At 49.3% G+C, this 23,553-nt stretch overlaps 1 protein-coding gene across 1 annotated transcript; it reads left to right on the top strand.

Annotated features, from left to right (window-relative positions):
• Positions 1–100: 100 nt before the first annotated feature.
• On the top strand, positions 101–21,865 carry LOC142662286 (serine protease inhibitor swm-1-like). The gene is made up of 4 exons (XM_075840422.1): positions 101–188; positions 12,696–12,768; positions 14,217–14,249; positions 21,443–21,865. The coding sequence occupies exons 2-4, from the start codon at positions 12,732–12,734 to the stop codon at positions 21,811–21,813; spliced, it is 441 nt and encodes a 146-aa protein (XP_075696537.1). The 5' UTR covers positions 101–188; positions 12,696–12,731; the 3' UTR covers positions 21,814–21,865.
• Positions 21,866–23,553: the final 1,688 nt, after the last annotated feature.

The following is a 23,553-nucleotide window of genomic DNA, read 5'->3' as shown; positions in this document are numbered from 1 at the left end:
CGATCAAAAGAAGGCAGGAGTCTTTTGGCGGTGTTCTCACTGGGATCGATGCCGGCACGGGAGTGGACCAGTACAGTCACCTGACCTGTCATCTGACCTCACCGGTCAGGTGACTGGACTGGTCCACTCCCGGGCCGGCATCGACACCAGTGAGAACACCGCCAAAAGACTCCTGACTTCTTCTGAAGGTGAGTGAAAGCAGAGCGGAGAGTGGCAGCAGTAGGGCCGGCTACCTCTTATAAGGGGGTTGTGTTGCGCTACCTACAGGGGGGCTGTGTGTGGCGCTATCTACATGGGTGATGTGTGGAGATATCTACAGTTGGGCTGTATCTGGAGCTATCTACAGGGGGGGCTGTGTGTGGAGCTATGTACAGGGGGCTGTGTGTGGAGCTATCTACAGGGGGGCTGTGTGTGGCGCTATCTACAGGGGGGCTGTGTGTTGCGCTATCTACAGGGGGCTGTGTGTGGCACTCTCTACAGGGGGGCTGTGTGTGTAGCTATCTACAGGGGGGCTGTGTGTGTAGCTATCTACAGGGGGGCTGTGTGTGTAGCTATCTACAGGGGGGCTGTGTGTGGAGCTATCTACAGGGGGGCTGTATCTGGAGCTATGTACAGGGGGGGCTGTGTGTGGAGCTATCTACAGGGGGGCTGTGTGTGGCACTATCTACAGGGGGGCTGTGTGTGGAGCTATGTACAGGGGGGCTGTGTGTGGAGCTATGTACAGGGGGCTGTGTGTGGAGCTATCTACAGGGGGGCTGTATCTGGCGCTATGTATAGGGGGCTGTGTCTGGCGCTATGTACAGGGGGGCTGTGTGTGGAGCAATCTACAGGGGGCTGTGTCTGGCGCTATGTACAGGGGGCTGTGTGTGGAGCTATCTACAGGGGAGCTGTGTGTGGAGCTATCTACAGGGGGGCTGTGTGTGGCACTATGTACAGGGGCGCTGTGTGTGGAGCTATCTACAGGGGGGCTGTGTGTGGCGCTATCTACATGGGTGATGTGTGGAGATATCTACAGTTGGGCTGTATCTGGAGCTATCTACAGGGGGGGCTGTGTGTGGAGCTATGTACAGGGGGCTGTGTGTGGAGCTATCTACAGGGGGGCTGTGTGTGGCGCTATCTACAGGGGGGCTGTGTGTGGAGCAATCTACAGGGGGCTGTGTCTGGCGCTATGTACAGGGGGCTGTGTGTGGAGCTATCTACAGGGGAGCTGTGTGTGGAGCTATCTACAGGGGGGCTGTGTGTGGCACTATGTACAGGGGCGCTGTGTGTGGAGCTATCTACAGGGGGCTGTGTGTGCCGCTGTCTACAGGGGGCTGTGTGTGGAGCTATCTACAGGGGGGCTGTGTGTGGCGCTATCTACAGGGGGCTGTATGTGGCCCCCTGTAGATAGCGGCACACACAGCCCCCTGTAGATAGCTCCACACACAGCCCCCTGTAGATAGCTCCACACACAGCACCCTGTAGATAGCGCCACACACAGCCCCCTGTAGGTAGCGCCACACACAGCCGACTTTAGATAGCGCCACACACAGCCCCCTGTAAATAGCGCCGCACACAGCCCCCTGTAGATAGTGGCACACACAGCCCCCTGTAGATAGCGCCACACACAGCCCCCTGTAGATAGCTCCACACACAGCACCCTGTAGATAGCGCCACACACAGCCCCCTGTAGGTAGCGCCACACACAGCCGACTTTAGATAGCGCCACACACAGCCCCCTGTAAATAGCGCCGCACACAGCCCCCTGTAGATAGTGGCACACACAGCCCCCTGTAGATAGCGCCACACACAGCCCCCTGTAAATAGCGCCACACACAGCCCCCTGTAGATAGCTCCACACACAGCCCCCTGTAGATAGCTCCACACACAGCCCCCTGTAGATAGCTCCACACACAGCCCCCTGTAGATAGCGCCACGCACAGCCCCCTGTAGGTAGCGCCACACACAGCCCCCTGTAAATAGCGCTGCACACAGCCCCCTGTAGATAGCGCCACACACAGCCCCCTGTAGATAGCGCCACACACAGCCCCCTGTAAATAGCGCCACACACAGCCCCCTGTATATAGCGGCACACACAGCCCCCTGTAGATTGCTCCACACACAGCCCCCCTGTAGATAGCGGCACACACAGCCCTCTGTAGATAGCGGCACACACAGCCCCCCTGTAGATAGCTCCACACACAGTGCTCCTGTACATAGTGCCACACACAGCGCCCCTGTAGATAGCTACACACACAGCCCTCCTGTAGATAATACCCCACATAGCCCCCCTGTATATAGCGCCACACACAGCACCCTGTCGATAGCTCCACACACAGCCCCCTGTAGATAGTGCCACACACAGCCCCTGTAGATAGTGGCACACACAGCCCCCTGTAGATTGCTCCACACACAGCCCCCCTGTAGATAGCGCCACACACAGCCCCCCTGTACATAGCACCAGACACAGCCCCCTGTAGATAGTGCCACACACAGCCTCCTGTAGATAGCGCCACACAAAGCCCCTCCTGTAGATAGCGCCACACACAGCCCCCTGTAGATAGCTCCACACATAGCCCCCTGTAGATAGCTCCACACACAGCCCCCTGCAGATAGTTACACACACAACCCCCTGTAGATAGCGCCACACACAGCCCCCTGTAGATAGCGGCAGACACAGCCCCCCTGTACATAGCTCCACACACAGCTCCCCTGTAGATAGCTCCACACACAGCGCCCCTGTACATAGTGCCACACACAGCCCCCCTGTAGATAGCTCCACACACAGCGCCCCTGTACATAGTGCCACACACAGCCCTCCTGTAGATAGCTCCACACACAACCCTCCTGTAGATAGCTCCACACACAGCCCCCCTGTAGATAGCTCCACACACAGCCCCCTGTAGATAGCTCCACACACAGCCCCCTGTAGATAGCACCAGACACAGCCCCTCTGTAGATAGCGCCAGACACAGCCCCTCTGTAGATAGCGCCAGACACAGCCCCCCTGTAGATAGCTCCATACACAGCCCCCTGTAGATAGCTCCACACACAGCCCCCCTGTAGATAGCGCCATACACAGCCCCCTGTAGATAGTGCCACACACAGGCCCCCTGTAGATAGCGCCACACACAGACCCCCTGTAGATAGTTCCACACACAGCCCCCTGTAGATAGCGCCACACACAGAACCCCTGTAGAGAGCGCCACACACAGCCCCCCTGTAGATAGCGCCACACACAGCCCTCTGTAGATAGCGCCACACACAGCCCCTCTGTAAATAGCGCCACACACAGAACCCCTGTAGAGAGCGCCACACACAGCCATCTGTAGATAGCGCCACACACAGCCCCCTCTTGTACATAGCGCCACACAACCCCCTCCCCCTTGTACATAGCGCCACACAACCCCCTTATACATACCTCCCAACATTCAAGTATCACAAAGAGGGACAACCGATGTGACAATTTTTTTTCTTTTACGCCACGCCTCTAATCCCAACCACTCCCAGCGCATACACACTCGGTTCAGCCTACACAGTATTATGCTCCCATAGTTCCTACCCACAGTATAATGCTCTCTAGCTGCCACCATACAGTATAATGCCCCATAGAGTCTCCCGTACAATATAAGGCCCACACAGATGCCCCATGCTGTATAATGCCGAAACAAATTTCCCCATGCAGCATAATGCCCCCATAGCTGCCCCATACAGTATAATGTCTCATACAGCATAATGCCCACGCAGATGCCCCCAAACAGTATAATGTCCCCATAGCTGCCCCATACAGTATAATTCCCCCATACAGCTTAATGCCCTCTTACAGTATAATGCCCCCAAAGCTGCCTAGTGCCAGTGCCCACATATAAAGTGCCATTGACCTTGTAGATAGTGCCACGGTGCCCATGCAGATAGTGCCCATGTAGATTGTGCCCCTATATAGTGCCACAGTGTCCATGTTGATAGGGCCACACCCCCTTGAAGAAAGCGCCACATCCCCTGTACATAGCGCCATTGGGACTACCTCTAGTAACAGAATTCCCAGCCAGAGCATAGTCAGGGGATTCTGCTCTTAGGGGGAAGCCATAATGTCACTGTCCATATATAGTTTCTTGAAAGAACGGGTACAGGAAAAAGGGTTGTAGAGAGGGGAAGACAAAAAGAAACAGGCGCTACTCTAAGGTAATGTCGTATGGATATTCAAATGCAAGATAATAGTAGTGAGTTTCTTTAGGAGATGACTAAGTCAAACGATAGTGATTGTACTCACCCTCTAGGGTTGTGCACATTCAAAGGCACAACTAAATTTTAGTGCTTCATATCGTAACAGTCTGCAAACGCACTGGCGGCTGGTAAACAACAGGTCGTCTGGTGAAAGATAGTATCCAATGGATTTCGAAAAAGGGATCACTCCTTCTCGTGGTGCTTCTTTAGTCTTTGTAGATGGCTCTTGTTATTCCTCTCTAGGAGGGAAAACTCCACAGTCCGTGTGCATTTTTATGGTAATAAAAGTAATTTTTTTAGAAAGATAAAAATTTTCCTTTATTGTAAAACAAAGTGTCAAGTGTGACGCGTTTCAAACTAGGACCTAGGTCTTCATCAGGCCACAAAATGGAACCGCTAAAAAATACAATTCATCCTGCAAAAAAATAATCTCTCCTACGGCTATGTCAATGGAAAACTTAAAAAAATGACGTCTCTCTTTAGATGCAAAAACGTAAAAATTCTTACAGGCCTTAAAGGGGTTTCCGGAATGAGAAAATTGATGGTCTATCCTCAGGAGCGGCCATCAATATCTGATCGGTAGGGGTCCGATCAGCTGTTTTGAAGGTGCCACAGTGCCTGTGCGAATACTGCTTACCCTTCATCACTCACGCCGCTCAATACTGGGAAATACCGACACTAAGAGCGGAGGTTCGTGAGGTTCGTAGTATTACAGCCTTCTCTCATTCACTTTGCATGAGCGCCGCAGACCCTCAAAACAGCCGATTGGCGGGGGTGCTGAGAGTCGGACCCCCGCCAATCAGATATTGATTACCTATTCTGGGGATAATCCTTACATATTTTTCTCTCCAGAAAATCTCTTTAATGCCAAAATAGGCTTGGCTGCGTCATAATAAATCTCTGAGTGTGCGTAGTCCGATCCTGCAGTCAGCTCTAGATGGGATGAGCGCTACTGGTAGAGGACGGGCAGCGGGGAGTTGTTGGCAAATAAAAATGGACAGGCATCATGGTAATAAAACTAAACAGTCATCCCATTTTAGACATTTACAGCATAGCCACAGAGGTGGGACATGCACCTATTTAAAGAATGGGGATCCCCTGACCCGTGTCTCGCCCGCTACCACATCCAGGCAGAGCGTGAATCGAGAGGTTGCCGTGCACATGTTCTGCTGCTCTCCATATTTACTTCTATGAGAGTTATGGAAACAGCCCAGCATTTGCTTACTTCACCAGTGCAGTCGTGGGACCCCCGTTCTTCAGATAGGGGCGGGTCCTAGACAGACATTAATGGCATATCCTGGGGGATACCCCTTTAAGGAAGCAATGGTCACGGTACAAGAAAAATAACTTCTCAGATACTGAGCAAATACTCAGGAGCCGGAACTCAGGAGCAGGAACTGGGCTGGATGTACAGATTACAGTCATCATGCCGGGGGCTGTGTCATAAACAGATGAATCCACGGCGTTGTTAATGTTTCCTTGCGCAGGATGGCCCCAATAGTATATCCAATAATTGGACAATATTCTGCTGAGCCAAAAAGAACATTTTGGTAAAATTTAAAGTGGCCTCGTACATTAAAGGGTTATTCCCAACACAGAAAGTGGTGGCCTATCTCTACAATATGCCATCACTTTCTGATCATGAGATTGAAGTGGATCGCTTTAGCGCCAGAGCCTGATTACTGATAGCGCAAATGGAGCTACATCTACAGGCGCCCACAAAAATAGAACCATGGGCTAAGAAAAATCAGGCTCCAACTGATAATTTTCCTAACCAGGCAGATTCCCAGTGGGCCGGGCCGGATCCCCAGACGGGCACCACCTTCAACTGTATTCACATTCTCAGGACGCGCATACAGTCGAAGTCTATGGCAGAGCCGGTAGCCATAGGTGCCCTGCCATTATCTGTCTTGGAGGACAAAGGCCACTGTAAAAATTTGGCTTACAAGTCGCCACACACTGCACATCAGCGTCCTGATGCATGTAACGGGATGACGTAAATATCCAGAAGAGGTTTAAGCCACCCTGCTTATCATCGAGTGAGGAAAAGTCGGGAACCCAGTGATCAGAAAGATGTGACTTGTCCTAGTGGTCACTCTCTGTATTGCGAATACCCCTTTAACAATTCTACTGATTGGGATGTGGCGGAGATGTTTGTGGTGGTCTCCTCTCAGAGGTCTGGTGATAAATGGGTGAAGGTCTCTTCATCAAGTCTGTACATCGCTCTAATATTGAGAATAGTCACAGAATTCGAGGTGAACATTACAATTGTCAAATTTATTTGACCAAGGAAAGTCCATGTGGGGCACGGCCGTTCTATAATATATTTTCCTTCACAGTATACGAAATACAGAACATAGGACAATAAAAAAGAAGCCTTATAGGATGATACATCTCGGGTGGTTCATGTGGGTGGAGTAAAGGTGGAGAGTCATGGGTTTGGTGACATGTCTGAATGGGATATAAATTATCAGCATGTACAATGCCCATTGTTTACCCGGATTCTCAAATTAAAAGATCCTTGAGTGAAATGTTAAAAAGTCGGCACCATCATTCGTCCTTTGTATGTTGTGCGAGAGGGAAGACCAAACTGATCAGCAAACGTTTCTTGGATCTTGAAGGTAAGACTGGGGGTCTCCAAGCAGGAGGAGATCAGATAACTGTAGGCACCAAAGGGGTAGAAAAGACCCAGGCAGGGCTCAAGAGGGGGAACTTATTTGGGAGAACTTCCTTGGGGCACTTGCTTAAGCCGGAGAAGACAATGAGGGGAGATAGAGAGGTGAGGGTGCGGAGTGTCCGTAGATGTAGCTATAATGTAAGGAATGATAATATATGGTAATTATTGTGGATTATACTTTGCTGTTACCATTGTACACACAGGACATATCCCCAATGAGGTCTAATAGGATATTTGTGAGTTATCCCATAAGAAATAGACCCTAGTGGCAGGTGATTTACTACAATGTCACCTCCGTATGGGGTTGTCTTCTGCTGGATCTTTGGGTCCTTGATCTGGGTTGATAGCGCAGGAGTAGCTAGCAGGTACGGGGACAGGAACTATTCAGATACTGAGCAAATACTGAGGAGCAGGAACTCAGGAGCAGGCGCTCAGGAGCAGGAACTCAGGAGCAGAAAATCAGGAGCAGGAACTCAGGAGCAGGAAATCAGGAGCAGAAACTCAGGAGCAGGAACTCAGGAGCAGGAACTCAGGAGCAGGAACTCAGGAGCAGGAACTCAGGAGCAGGAACTCAGGAGCAGGAAATCAGGAGCAGGAACTCAGGAGCAGGAAATCAGGAGCAGGAACTCAGGAGCAGGAGCTCAGGAGCAGGAACTCAGGAGCAGGAACTTGGCTGGATGCACAGATTATAGTCATCATGCCTTGTACTTTGTATCTCAGATTAATATTACAGAATACAAATTATTACAGTTCCTGGTCTGATGTTGCAGTCCTATAAACCCTGCACAATGCTATATACTGCAACATATACTTTGTGTAAGTCATAGCAGGGCCGGCCCTAGGCTAGATGGCGCCCTGTGCGAAATGATCTTTCGGCGCCCCACCCCATCATTAAAAAAAGAAATGCCCCATAAAAAAATTATAATGCCCCTTTAGTGCCCTTTAGTGCCCTGCTGGATCTTTGGGTCCTTGATCTGGGTTGATAGCGCAGGAGTAGCTAGCAGGTACGGGGACAGGAACTATTCAGATACTGAGCAAATACTGAGGAGCAGGAACTCAGGAGCAGGAGCTCAGGAGCAGCAACTCAGGAGCAGGAAATCAGGAGCAGGAACTCAGGAGCAGGAAATCAGGAGCAGGAACTCAGGAGCAGGAACTCAGGAGCAGGAACTCAGGAGCAGGAGCTCAGGAGCAGGAAATCAGCAGCAGGAACTCAGGAGCAGGAACTCAGGAGCAGGAACTCAGGAGCAGGAACTCAGGAGCAGGAACCCCATCATTAAAAAAAAAAATGCCCCATAAAAAAATTATCAGTAATCCATGATTATGATCCAATTATGATCCATACAGTATAATAATATTTAATTATATAATATATTACAACCCCTTCAAGGACACAGTATTTTGTCCTCTAATTTTGCCCACAGTATTATGCTACCTGTAGTACCCCCACACAGTATAGTGCCCCCTGTAGATTTTGCCATATAGCCTCCCTTTAGACAGGGCCATAATCCCCCACCTCCTTTTTGTAGACAGTGCCAAACAGCCCCCACCTCCCCCTTGTAGACAGTGCCATACAGTCCCCCACCTCCCCCTTGTAGACAGTGCCATACAGTCTCTGCACCTTCCCCTTGTAGACAGTGCCATACGGTCCCTCATCTCCTCCTTGTAGACAGTGCCATACAGTCCCCCACCTCCTCCTTGTAGACAGTGCCATACAGTCCCCCACCTCCTCCTTGTAGACAGTGCCATACAGTCCCCCACCTCCTCCTTGTAGACAGTGCCATACAGTCCCCCACCTCCTCCTTGTAGACAGTGCCATACAGTCTCCCACCTCCCCTTGTAGACAGTGCCATACAGTCCCCCACCTCCTCCTTGTAGACAGTGCCATACAGTCTCCCACCTCCCCTTGTAGACAGTGCCATACAGTCCCCCACCTCCTCCTTGTAGACAGTGCCATACAGTCTCCCACCTCCCCTTGTAGACAGTGCCATACAGTCCCCCACCTCCTCCTTGTAGACAGTGCCATACAGTCTCCCACCTCCCCTTGTAGACAGTGCCATACTGCCCCCCACCTCCTCCTTGTAGACAGTCCCATACAGTCCCCACCTCCCCCTTGTAGACAGTGCCATACAGTCCCCCACCTCCCCCTTGTAGACAGTGCCATACAGTCCCTGCACCTTCCCCTTGTAGACAGTGCCATACAGTCCCCCACCTCCTCCTTGTAGACAGTGCCATACAGTCTCCCACCTCCCCTTGTAGACAGTGCCATACAGCCCCCCACCTCCTCCTTGTAGACAGTGCCATACTGCCCCCCACCTCCTCCTTGTAGACAGTGCCATACAGTCCCCCACCTCCTCCTTGTAGACAGTGCCATACAGCCCCCCACCTCCCCTTGTAGACAGTGCCATACTGCCCCCCACCTCCTCCTTGTAGACAGTCCCATACTGCCCCCCACCTCCCCTTGTAGACAGTGCCCTCAAACAAAAACAAAAATTGTACTCACCTAGGCCGCGTTCCCATGACGAACTTAGCTGCTCCACGACGGGATCCTGTAGCCTACTACAGAGTTTCCCAACCTTTTCGGACTTGAGGCAGCGCTGGAAAAATAAAATTTCCTCAGGGCCCCCCTACAAAAAATTGTTTTGAGAAAGACAGAAAACGGCTAAGAACAAGCACTACACTCGAAGGGTATGTACACACATGTTTTTTGTAAGGCAAAAATAAATCTGACTCAAAATTCCTTCAGCAACTGACAGCGTTGGGTGACCTTTTTTTTGTGTTTTTTCTTAAGCTGTTGAAGCGAATGCAAAAGACGCAGGTATTTTCTGCCTCCTATTAATTTCAATTGGAGGTCAGAGGCGGAAACCACTTGAAGACCATCAGCCCCCCACTCACAGTAAAATGACCATCAGCCCCCCACTCACAATAAAATGGCCATCAGCCCCCACTCACAGATTCCCCCTGTAGGTAGCGCCATACAGCCCCTTGTAGGTAGCATCACACAGCCCCCTTGTTTGTAGCGCCAGACAGCCCCCTTGTAGGTAGCGCCAGACAGCCCCCTTGTAGATAGCGCCAGACAGCCCCCTTGTAGATAGCGCCACACACAGCCCCCTGTAGGGAGTGCCGCAAAGCTGCCTGGTAGGGAGTGCTGCAAAGACCCCTGGTAGGGAGTGCCACACAGCCCACAGCCCCCTGGTAGGGAGTGCCACACAGCCCACAGCCCCCTGGTAGGGAGTGCCACACAGCCCCCTGGGAGGGAGTGCTGCAAAGACCCCTGGTAGGTAGTGCCACACAGCCCACAGCCCCCTGGTAGGGAGTGCCACACAGCCCCCTGGTTGGTAGTGCCCCACAGCCCCCTGGTTGGTAGTACCTCACAGCCCCCTGGTTGGTTGTGCCACACAGCCCACAGCCCCCTGGTTGGTAGTGCCACACTGCCCACAGCACTGCAGGAGCACACAAAATACCCAGCTTTCCCAGCTATCAAATAAATGTGTGGAAATAAACTAAGTTATAACTTTTATTTAGTCTGAGTAAAGGATTAATCCTTTTAGCTATATTAAATAAAAGTTATATCTTAGTTTATTTCCACACTTTTTTTTTATACCCGGGAAAGCTGGCTATTTTGTGTGCTCCTGCACAGTTGTCCTTTTTTGTAGGTAGTGACACACAGCCCACAGCCCCCCTGTAGATAGCAAACCCCCCCCCCCCCTTCCAGTGAAGATAGCGGCACTGCAGCTCCCTGAAGGAGCGGAATCCCCGTGTGGACAATGACATCAGGGAAACTCCTGAAGCGAAATCCCCGTCCACAGCGTTGCAGACTCTATGACCGTCGATTCCACTCCAGGAGAATCTCTGTGTCTGTGTCCATGACGTCATTGGCTTCTCCTGGAGTGGAATCCCCGGTCATAGAGTCTGCAAAGCTGTGACCAGGGATTCAGCTTCAGGAGTTTCCCCTGATGTCACTGTCCATATATGGACAGAAACATCAAGCAGCGCTCCAGGAGCGGAATCCCCGGCCACACGAGGATTCCGCTCCTTCAGGGACCTATAGTGGCGCTAGTAGACAGCAGAGCAGGGAGATATCGCCCTCATTCCCGGTGTTACCGCTAGCAGCCACTATGGCTGCTACAGCGGTAGCGACGGCCACTAAGTGAAGAAGCGCCCGGGTGGAAAGGCGACTGCAGTTAGTGTGTGTATCACCACTGGTAGTTGCAACGGCGCGGGTATACACACACTCGCTGGCGCCCCTCTTGCAGTGTGGCGGCTGGCGCCCTGTGCACTCACTATTCTGCTGGTGGAGTCACTGTGTACAAACGTTACTTATCCTGTACTGCTCCTGAGTAACATCCTGTATTATACTCCAGAGCTACACTCACTATTCTGCTGATGGAGTCACTGTGTACATACATTACATTACTTATCCTGTACTGCTCCTGAGTTACATCCTGTATTATACTCCAGAGCTGCACTCACTATTCTGCTGGTGGAGTCACTGTGTACATACATTACATTACTTATCCTGTACTGATCCTGAGTTACATCCTGTATTATACTCCAGAGCTGCACTCACTATTCTGCTGGTGGAGTCACTGTGCACATACATTACATTACTTATCCTGTACTGATCCTGAGTTACATCCTGTATTATACTCCAGAGCTGCACTCACTATTCTGCTGGTGGAGTCACTGTGTACATACATTACATTACTTATCCTGTACTGATCCTGAGTTACATTCTGTATTATACTCCAGAGCTGCACTCACTATTCTGCTGGTGGAGTCACTATGTACATACATTACATTACTTATCCTGTACTGATCCTGAGTTATATCCTGTATTATACTCCAGAGCTGCACTCACTATTCTGCTGGTGGAGTCGCTGTGCACATACATAACACATACTCCAACATATTGGGGTGAACTTCCATACGCCGATGTACTACTTGTCAGAACGATTAAAGGGGCTGTCTCATCATGATGGCTTTTTAGACTGGAGCCATCCCGGCAATCTGCTTATCGTCATGGGTCCAGCTTCAGAACCCTCAACAATCAGCTGTTAGCACCAGAAGAAGCAGCAGCGGTCAGTCATACTTTTCCCTATGGCGGCCGTTACAGGAGGATTGTGGTATTACATGAAGACCATTCAAATGGATGACAGTAGATGTAATAAATGGATGGATTAGGTCCTCCAGAGGTGGGACCCCTTTCTATGACATATGTCCTGATAGGACAGAGGTTGTAATTATAATGAGAAAATCTCTTTAATGTTAGAGAAATCCAGGAATAAAGTTTTTTTGCATAAAGTTCCACCATCTTTCCAGTTTATAATTGTTCTAAACAGAATTTAATCTGTTGTTGTTTTTTTTTTGGTTTGGTCATAACACATCCACTTATTGCATATTCCCTGGTGACTCCCGTGTAGGTCACAGCGAGATCAGAGGAACACTGCTGATAGGGTCTCTGGTAGACTCAATGTGACTGTGTGTTTGAATGGTTAGCATGTAATACCACATTTGTCCTACAGTGGCCACTGCAGGGAAATTCAGTAACCACACAGATCTTCCCCAAGAGATAAATGCTGATCGCAGGGATTAGAGACCCGTACTGAGTAGGTGATATAGAGCGGCTTTATTCTGATAGGGGGCTGCTCAGATGAAACAATCCCTTTAGGTCATACCTCAAATATGCCAAAGAATGAACTCAGTGTACCCTAATGGTGCGGGATGCAACTTGATATAAGAATAGACAAAGCTTGATATCAGTGATTATGATTCTTGATCTATGATAAAAAAATTAACTCTAATCCAATCTATTCAGAATTTACAGGAAAAAATTTGGACCTCACAGCTAAATATGGCGCGAACATCTGTTGTGCTGCTGTCATTCCTGAGTGAGTAGCAAATATCTGTATACTATTGTGTACTACTGTAATATATATATATATATATCTACAAAGGAAAGAGTTGTTACATATGTTACACTTTATTGACCATATTAATTTAAATGTGCTGTAAATATGTTCAGTGTTCCGTGAGAAAAAGGAAATAAAAGTTCATGTATGACATATGTTAATAAATATCCATGAAAAATCATCAGTTTTTACTTTACTAGAATTCCATAGTAAGTGAGGACTCTGCAGCAGCAAAGTGAACAGTCTAGATTCCAGACTTCAGCAGCTCTCTCCCCCTTTCACAGCAGGAAGTCTCAGCACGATCTCATTCACCAATAGACAGCTAAACCACATCCAGCCAATCAGCTGCTTGTAACCGGTTCCTCTTCTCTTTAGGTTGGATTCACACGAGTATGTTCGGTCCGTAAAGTATGCAACGTATTTTGGCCGCATTTCCCAGACCGACCACACTGCCGAGAGCCGGGCTCCTAGCATCATAGTTATGTACGATGCTAGGAGTCCCTGCCTCGCTGCGGGACAACTGTGCCGTACTGTAATCATGTTTTCAGTACGGGATAGTAGTTCCAGGGAGAGGCAGGGACTCCTAGCGTCGTACATAACTATGATGCTTGGAGCCGGCAGTGTGTTCGGTCCGGGAAATGCGGCTGAAATACGTTCCGTATTTTACGGACCGAACATGCTCGTGTGAATCCAGCCTAAGTGCTAGCTAGGACCTGCCACAAAGTCATGACAGATAGGTGAACCTATCCACATTGTAGTGCCACATAGCTGAATACCACCATTTAATGGGTGACAACACAGGTTTTCCCATACAATTTTTCCCACACAAAAGACCATAGTCCCTAAATGGGTTGTACAATATTAGAGAAACCTGGCTGCTGTTTTTCACACACACCAGTAAATGGATTGTGTCTGGTATTGCAGTTCTCTTGAAGTGGATGACTATGAGCTGCAATACCTCAAACAACCTGTGGACAAGTGTGGTGCTGTTTTGGAAAAAAAGTAGCCATGTTTTTCTAATCCTGAGCAGCTTCTTTAAGGTTTGTGGTACAGTGTCTGTCTTCTGAAGGGCAATGGTCCATACAATGTTTGGTCTACAGTTGGCATTGTAAATACTCAGTGGTCTTATCTCTGGTGGTCTGGTAGGAGACTGACATGTCAATATTAATATTGGAGGTTTCGGTTGGTGAGGAGGGTTTGGGTGAGTGTTGAAAATGGTGACATATTATTGTAATTGGCAAAATTAGGGTCAGCCCCATAGCAGATACTACAGCCGCGTCCTCAGTAGTCCCTCTCATGGCTTTCATCTTGCCGCCCTCCATTATATCTTCTATTATTACACTTTACCAGGTCACTATTTACAGCCCCTCTCATTCTATATATTCTGTACATTTTTCTCTATACATATTCATATTTTTGTTTTGCAGGTGTGCTCCTCATGCTGATACCTGTGCAAGGCGGTAATTATGTGACACCATAAAGATGTGTTCATTGTATTTCATGTTTGTTCTGTGAGATATTTCTAGATTGTATCATGACTGTTACTATATAAGTGTCTGATTTGTACTAATCCATATGGAGCATTTATACACAGGAGACTTCATACCCCCAGGTACCAGCCCAATGGGCCCGGGAGACCCCTGATGGTCAGACCACAAAATGAACTCAGAATAGTTGTCACTTCCCTTTCCCCACTCATCAGTAATATGATCATCAGCCCCCCACTCACAGTAATATGATCATCAGCCCCCCACTCACAGTAATGACCATCAGCTCCTCACTCACAGTAATATGACCATTAGCCTCCCCACTCACAGATTCCCCCTGTAGGTAGTGCCACACAGACCCTTGTAAGTAGCGCCACACAGCCACTTGTGGGTAGCACCACACAGTATAATGCCCCCATATCAGCCCCCCATACAGTATAATGCCCCCATATCAGCCCCCCATACAGTATAATGCCCCCCATATCAGCCCCCCATACAGTATAATGCCCCCATATCAGCCCCCCATACAGTATAATGCCCCCATATCAGCCCCCCATACAGTATAATGCCCCCCATATCAGCCCCCCATACAGTATAATGCCCCCATATCAGCCCCTCATACAGTATAATGCCCCCCATATCAGCCCCCCATACAGTATATTGCCCCCCCATATCAGCCCCCCATACAGTATAAAGCCCCCATATCAGCCCCCCATACAGTATAATGCCCCCCATATCAGCCCCCCATACAGTATAATTCCCCATATCAGCCCCCCATACAGTATAATGCCCCCATATCAGCCCCCATACAGTATAATGCCCCCATATCAGCCCCCCATACAGTATAATGCCCCCCATATCAGCCCCCATACAGTATAATGCCCCCAATATCAGCCCCCCATACAGTATAATGCCCCCCATATCAGCCCCCCATACAGTATAATGCCCCCATATCGGCCCCCCATACAGTATAATGCCCCCCATATCAGCCCCCCATACAGTATAATGCCCCCCATATTAGCCCCCCATACAGTATAATGCCCCCATATCGGCCCCCCATACAGTATAATGCCCCCATATCAGCCCCCATACAGTATAATGCCCCCCATATCAGCCCCCCATACAGTATAATGCCCCCATATCAGCCCCCATACAGTATAATGCCCCCCATATCAGCCCCCCATACAGTATAATTCCCCATATCAGCCCCCCATACAGTATAATGCCCCCATATCAGCCCCCATACAGTATAATGCCCCCATATCAGCCCCCCATACAGTATAATGCCCCCCATATCAGCCCCCCATACAGTATAATGCCCCCCATATCAGCCCCTCATACAGTATAATGCCCCCCATATCAGCCCCCCATACAGTATAATGCCCCCCATATCAGCCCCCCATACAGTATAATTCCCCCCATATCAGCCCCCCATACAGTATAATGCCCCCCATATCAGCCCCCCATACAGTATAATGCCCCCATATCAGCCCCCATACAGTATAATGTCCCCCATATCAGCCCCCCATACAGTATAATTCCCCATATCAGCCCCCCATACAGTATAATGCCCCCATATCAGCCCCCCATACAGTATAATGCCCCCATATCAGCCCCCCATACAGTATAATGTCCCCCATATCAGCCCCCCATACAGTATAATGCCCCCCATATCAGCCCCTCATACAGTATAATGCCCCCATATCAGCCCCCCATACAGTATAATGCCCCCCATATCAGCCCCCATACAGTATAATTCCCCCCATATCAGCCCCCCATACAGTATAATGCCCCCATATCAGCCCCCCATACAGTATAATGCCCCCCATATCAGCCCCTCATACAGTATAATGCCCCCCATATCAGCCCCCCATACAGTATAATGCCCCCCATATCAGCCCCCATACAGTATAATTCCCCCCATATCAGCCCCCCATACAGTATAATGCCCCCCATATCAGCCCCCCATACAGTATAATGCCCCCCATATCAGCCCCCCATACAGTATAACGCCCCCCCATATCAGCCCCCCATACAGTATAACGCCCCCATATCAGCCCCCCATACAGTATAATTCCCCATATCAGCCCCCCATACAGTATAATGCCCCCATATCAGCCCCCATACAGTATAATGCCCCCATATCAGCCCCCTATACAGTATAATGCCCCCCATATCAGCCCCCCATACAGTATAATGCCCACCATATCAGCCCCCCATACAGTATAATTCCCCATATCAGCCCCCCATACAGTATAATGCCCCCATATCAGCCCCCATACAGTATAATGCCCCCATATCAGCCCCCCATACAGTATAATGCCCCCCATATCAGCCCCCATACAGTATAATGCCCCCAATATCAGCCCCCCATACAGTATAATGCCCCCCATATCAGCCCCCCATACAGTATAATGCCCCCATATCGGCCCCCCATACAGTATAATGCCCCCCATATCAGCCCCCCATATAGTATAATGCCCCCCATATTAGCCCCCCATACAGTATAATGCCCCCATATCGGCCCCCCATACAGTATAATGCCCCCATATCAGCCCCCATACAGTATAATGCCCCCCATATCAGCCCCCCATACAGTATAATGCCCCCATATCAGCCCCCATACAGTATAATGCCCCCCATATCAGCCCCCCATACAGTATAATTCCCCATATCAGCCCCCCATACAGTATAATGCCCCCATATCAGCCCCCATACAGTATAATGCCCCCATATCAGCCCCCCATACAGTATAATGCCCCCCATATCAGCCCCCCATACAGTATAATGCCCCCCATATCAGCCCCTCATACAGTATAATGCCCCCCATATCAGCCCCCCATACAGTATAATGCCCCCCATATCAGCCCCCCATACAGTATAATTCCCCCCATATCAGCCCCCCATACAGTATAATGCCCCCCATATCAGCCCCCCATACAGTATAATGCCCCCATATCAGCCCCCCATACAGTATAATGTCCCCCATATCAGCCCCCCATACAGTATAATTCCCCATATCAGCCCCCCGTACAGTATAATGCCCCCATATCAGCCCCCCATACAGTATAATGCCCCCATATCAGCCCCCCATACAGTATAATGTCCCCCATATCAGCCCCCCATACAGTATAATGCCCCCCATATCAGCCCCTCATACAGTATAATGCCCCCATATCAGCCCCCCATACAGTATAATGCCCCCCATATCAGCCCCCATACAGTATAATTCCCCCCATATCAGCCCCCCATACAGTATAATGCCCCCATATCAGCCCCCCATACAGTATAATGCCCCCCATATCAGCCCCTCATACAGTATAATGCCCCCCATATCAGCCCCCCATACAGTATAATGCCCCCATATCAGCCCCCCATACAGTATAATGCCCCCCATATCAGCCCCCATACAGTATAATTCCCCCCATATCAGCCCCCCATACAGTATAATGCCCCCCATATCAGCCCCCCATACAGTATAATGCCCCCCATATCAGCCCCCCATACAGTATAACGCCCCCCCATATCAGCCCCCCATACAGTATAACGCCCCCATATCAGCCCCCCATACAGTATAATTCCCCATATCAGCCCCCCATACAGTATAATGCCCCCATATCAGCCCCCCATACAGTATAATGCCCCCATATCAGCCCCCTATACAGTATAATGCCCCCCATATCAGCCCCCCATACAGTATAATGCCCACCATATCAGCCCCCCATACAGTATAATTCCCCCCATATCAGCCCCCCATACAGTATAATGCCCCCCATATCAGCCCCCCATACAGTATAATGCCCCCCATATCAGCCCCCCATACAGTATAATGCCCCCCATATCAGCCCCCCATACAGTATAATGCCCCCATATCAGCCCCCCATACAGTATAATGTCCCCCATGTCAGCCCCCCATACAGTATAATTCCCCATATCAGCCCCCCATACAGTATAATGCCCCCATATCAGCCCCCATACAGTATAATGCCCCCATATCAGCCCCCCATACAGTATAATGCCCCCCATATCAGCCCCCCATACAGTATAATGCCCCCCATATCAGACCCTCATACAGTATAATGCCCCCCATATCAGCCCCCCATACAGTATAATGCCCCCCATATCAGCCCCCCATACAGTATAATTCCCCCCATATCAGCCCCCCATACAGTATAATGCCCCCAATATCAGCCCCCCATACAGTATAATGCCCCCCATATCAGCCCCCCATACAGTATAATGCCCCCCATATCAGCCCCCCATACAGTATAACGCCCCCATATCAGCCCCCCATACAGTATAATTCCCCATATCAGCCCCCCATACAGTATAATGCCCCCATATCAGCCCCCATACAGTATAATGCCGCTATATCAGCCCCCCATACAGTATAATGCCCCCCATATCAGCCCCCCATACAGTATAATGCCCCCCATATCAGCCCCCCATACAGTATAAGGCCCCCCATATCAGCCCCCCATACAGTATAACGCCCCCATATCAGCCCCCATACAGTATAATTCCCCCCATATCAGCCCCCCATACAGTATAACGCCCCCATATCAGCCCCCATACAGTATAATTCCCCCCATATCAGCCCCCCATACAGTATAATGCCCCCCATATCAGCCCCCCATACAGTATAATGCCCCCCATATCAGCCCCCATACAGTATAATTCCCCCCATATCAGCCCCCCATACAGTATAATGCCCCCATATCAGCCCCCCATACAGTATAATGCCCCCCATATCAGCCCCTCATACAGTATAATGCCCCCCATATCAGCCCCCCATACAGTATAATGCCCCCATATCAGCCCCCCATACAGTATAATGCCCCCCATATCAGCCCCCATACAGTATAATTCCCCCCATATCAGCCCCCCATACAGTATAATGCCCCCCATATCAGCCCCCCATACAGTATAATGCCCCCCATATCAGCCCCCCATACAGTATAACGCCCCCCCATATCAGCCCCCCATACAGTATAACGCCCCCATATCAGCCCCCCATACAGTATAATTCCCCATATCAGCCCCCCATACAGTATAATGCCCCCATATCAGCCCCCCATACAGTATAATGCCCCCATATCAGCCCCCTATACAGTATAATGCCCCCCATATCAGCCCCCCATACAGTATAATGCCCACCATATCAGCCCCCCATACAGTATAATTCCCCCCATATCAGCCCCCCATACAGTATAATGCCCCCCATATCAGCCCCCCATACAGTATAATGCCCCCCATATCAGCCCCCCATACAGTATAATGCCCCCCATATCAGCCCCCCATACAGTATAATGCCCCCATATCAGCCCCCCATACAGTATAATGTCCCCCATGTCAGCCCCCCATACAGTATAATTCCCCATATCAGCCCCCCATACAGTATAATGCCCCCATATCAGCCCCCATACAGTATAATGCCCCCATATCAGCCCCCCATACAGTATAATGCCCCCCATATCAGCCCCCCATACAGTATAATGCCCCCCATATCAGACCCTCATACAGTATAATGCCCCCCATATCAGCCCCCCATACAGTATAATGCCCCCCATATCAGCCCCCCATACAGTATAATTCCCCCCATATCAGCCCCCCATACAGTATAATGCCCCCAATATCAGCCCCCCATACAGTATAATGCCCCCCATATCAGCCCCCCATACAGTATAATGCCCCCCATATCAGCCCCCCATACAGTATAACGCCCCCATATCAGCCCCCCATACAGTATAATTCCCCATATCAGCCCCCCATACAGTATAATGCCCCCATATCAGCCCCCATACAGTATAATGCCGCTATATCAGCCCCCCATACAGTATAATGCCCCCCATATCAGCCCCCCATACAGTATAATGCCCCCCATATCAGCCCCCCATACAGTATAACGCCCCCATATCAGCCCCCATACAGTATAATGCCCCCCATATCAGCCCCCCATAAAGTATAATGCCCCCCATATCAGCCCCCCATACAGTATAATGCCCCCCATATCAGCCAGCCATACAGTATAACGCCCCCCATATCAGCCCCCCATACAGTATAACGCCCCCATATCAGCCCCCATACAGTATAATGCCCCCCATATCAGCCCCCCACACAGTATAATGCCCCCATATCAGCCCCCCATACAGTATAATGCCCCCATATCAGCCCCCATACAGTATAATGCCCCCCATATCAGCCCCCCATACAGTATAATGCCCCCATATCAGCCCCCCACACAGTATAATGCCCCCATATCAGCCCCCATACAGTATAATGCCCCCACACGTGCATAACAGAAAAATAATAAAATTACTTACCTATCCCCGTTCCCACGCTGGGTGGAGGATCCTTCTCCTCCTTTGCCCTGTGATATGAGTGACTCAGCACAGACTGGTGTGATGACATCACTACATCACGTCTGTCTGCGTCGAGCCACTCATGGCTCAGTGAATGCTGGAGGAAGGAGCCGTCAGCTCCTTGCTCCAGCATTGAATTAAACCAGAATCGGGACCTCGGTGAGTGACTTGCGACCCCCCACAGTTTTGTAGTGTATTGTATTGTGCAGTTTGCAGTGGAGAGAGGAGGGGGGCTGTAATTTAACGGCACCGCTCTCCTCTCTCCACCACAAACACAAGCAGCACAATACAATACATTACGGGCCCCCGCTGCAGCTCACCTGGCGTCTTCCAGGATCTTCCGCACCGGGTCTCCACCATGGCTGGAACGCACCTCACATGACATCACGGTCACATGGTACTCTGAGTATACCATGTGTCTGTGACGTCTAAGGAGCCCGGCCCATAACCAGGAAGTGCCGGCGAGTATTTAATTATTAGCGCGCTGTGTGGAAACGGGCCCCCATGGCTCCCCAGGCAATTGCCACCGCTGCGACCCCTATAGCTACGCCACTGTACCAAGCGATATGGAAGAGCGTTAACAGGATTGTACTCAGCAGCCTGGGAAAGCTGGATGACAACCCCTATAGGAGATGTAATGGCGACAGTATTGGTTGTCACCCAACTTCTCCAGGTGACGTCATCCTGAAACTTAGACACAGCAGCCAATAGTGTGATATCAAGAGGCGATCACCCTGAGAATATGATGTCCCAGAAATCCTCGCCTGGAATAACCTTCTTCTTAATTTTTTTGTTTGTTTTCAGTCGGCTATGACGCTGAAACTTGTGAAGACGACAAAGTATATAACGAATGTGGTAGCGCCTGTCCACCGACCTGCAACTGCCCGCCACGTCCTTGCATTCTAATGTGTGTTAGGGGATGTTTCTGCAAGGAGGGCACTATAGACAATGGTTATGGTGAATGTGTGACAATCGAAAACTGCAAATCCTGCAGCGGAATTGGAAACACCACATATGCCAAGTGTTACACTGACTGCAACCAATCCTGCCCGACATTGTCCAAACCTAATTTGTGTGAAACGGCTTGTTCTAAGGGCTGCCGATGTAAACCCGGATACGTGCGACTAAGTGGCAGCAGGAGCTGTGTCCTTCCTAAGGACTGCCCCAAAACTTAAAGTGACCTCGTCCATTTATGTATAGACGTGTCAAATGAAAATAAAATAATTGGCAAGCAATGTTGTTTTTATCTATTATTATTGGATTATAAACCAATCAGGAGCTCTGGCTGCAACTATATACACAGATCTCTGACCGATCAGATCATGATCAATCTGAATCGATGTGTTAATGATCGATTGATCTGATTGTGATCTGTCTTAGTTTTTCTGACCTGGTGTAGAGTGTAGTCATCGATCTGAGAAGAGATGGAGGACGACTGTGTTATAAGGAGGTATCTGTGCGTGTAACCAGCCATCCACATATAGCGATTGGTGTGTAAGGTTGAGTAGTCTGACTTGTGGGATCACTACTCCAAACAAAGGCGGATATGGGGGGTAACTATAATCCTGTGGGCTCCAGGACATGACGGTACAAGTGCGACAAGGGGGCCACACAAACACCCTCCTATCTAATAAATATACAAAGACACAATTAAAATTGGGAGGGGCTTGTCACAGCTTTATTAGATGTTTTCTTTTACAGAACCTAAGAATATATAAAAACAAGTATAAACATATTATAAACATAATGAACATATTAACATTATGTGGCTAAGTCCTTGACAACCTCCAAAACATAAATAAAGCAATACCCTTAAGCCCTTCCCGACATCCGCCGTATATATACGGCACACGCCGGGTGGGGGAATATGTAGCGGGCTCACGGGCTGAGACCGCTCCATAGAGTGAGTGTGTCGACTGTGTGTTACAGCCGACAATTCCGGGTAACGAGCAAGATCCAGTTCGAGCGCGATCCCGCTTGTTTAACCCGTTAAATACCGCGTTCAATAGTGATCGCAGCATTTAAATGACTAAAAACCGAGGGGCGACCCCCTGTAACGTCCCAACAGCCCCCCCCGCAGCGAGATCGTTGGTTGGCACGGCTGCCTGGGGGCCTCCGGCAGGGCTTCATAGGAGACTGCCAGAATCGTGATATACTGCATTAGTATTGCAGTATATCGTGTAAGCGATCTAACGGTCGCTGGTTAAAGTCCCCTAGGGGGACAAGTAAAAAAAGTAAAAAACAGTCAAATAAAGTTTTTTTAACATATATAAAAAATAAAATAAATTAAAAGCTCTAAAAAAACCCTCTTTTCCCATTGTAAAAAAAATAAAAAGCGAACCTAACTGGGATCGACGCGTCCGTAAAATCCTGAACTATTACAATATATCATTATTTAGTCCGCACGGTGAACGCCGTAAAAATTTTTAAATTAAAAACATCAGAATTGCTGTTTTTTTGGTCCCTTCTTCTCCCACAAAAAATGAAATAAAAAGTGATCAAAACTCTCACGTACACCAAAATGGTACCAATAGCGACAGAAAAATAAAAACGTTCTGGCTCTCAGAATGTGGCCACAAAACTAAAATTTTATTTTTAACAATCAGTTTTTTCCTTGTAAAAGTAGTAAAACATAAAGTAAACAATATAAATTTGGTATCGCTGTAATCGTATTGACCCGCAGAATAAAGTTAACATGTCATTTTTACCGTACTATGAACGCCGTAAAAACAAAACCACCCAAAATGTTGAAGAATCGCAGTTTATTTCCTATTCCACACCACATATATTTTTTTTCTCGTTTCCCAATACATTATATGGTACAAAAAATGGTACTGTGAAAATCTACAACTCATCCCGCAAAAAACAAGCCCTCATACGCCAATATTGATGGAAAAATAAAACAGCTATGACTT

Source organism: Rhinoderma darwinii, chromosome 10, assembly GCF_050947455.1.
Source record: "Rhinoderma darwinii isolate aRhiDar2 chromosome 10, aRhiDar2.hap1, whole genome shotgun sequence".
In the NCBI taxonomy this organism is placed as follows: domain Eukaryota; kingdom Metazoa; phylum Chordata; class Amphibia; order Anura; family Rhinodermatidae; genus Rhinoderma; species Rhinoderma darwinii.
This window is presented reverse-complemented; position numbering and strand designations above follow the sequence as displayed.

Excerpts from the sequence above, each read along its gene's own strand:
- LOC142662286 (XM_075840422.1), top strand. The coding sequence starts at position 12,732 with ATGGCGCGAACATCTGTTGTGCTGCTGTCATTCCTGA. Across the intron at positions 12,769-14,216 it reads TGTGCTGCTGTCATTCCTGA|GTGTGCTCCTCATGCTGATA; the intron begins GTGAGTAGCAAA and ends TTTGTTTTGCAG. Across the intron at positions 14,250-21,442 it reads GCTGATACCTGTGCAAGGCG|TCGGCTATGACGCTGAAACT; the intron begins GTAATTATGTGA and ends GTTTGTTTTCAG.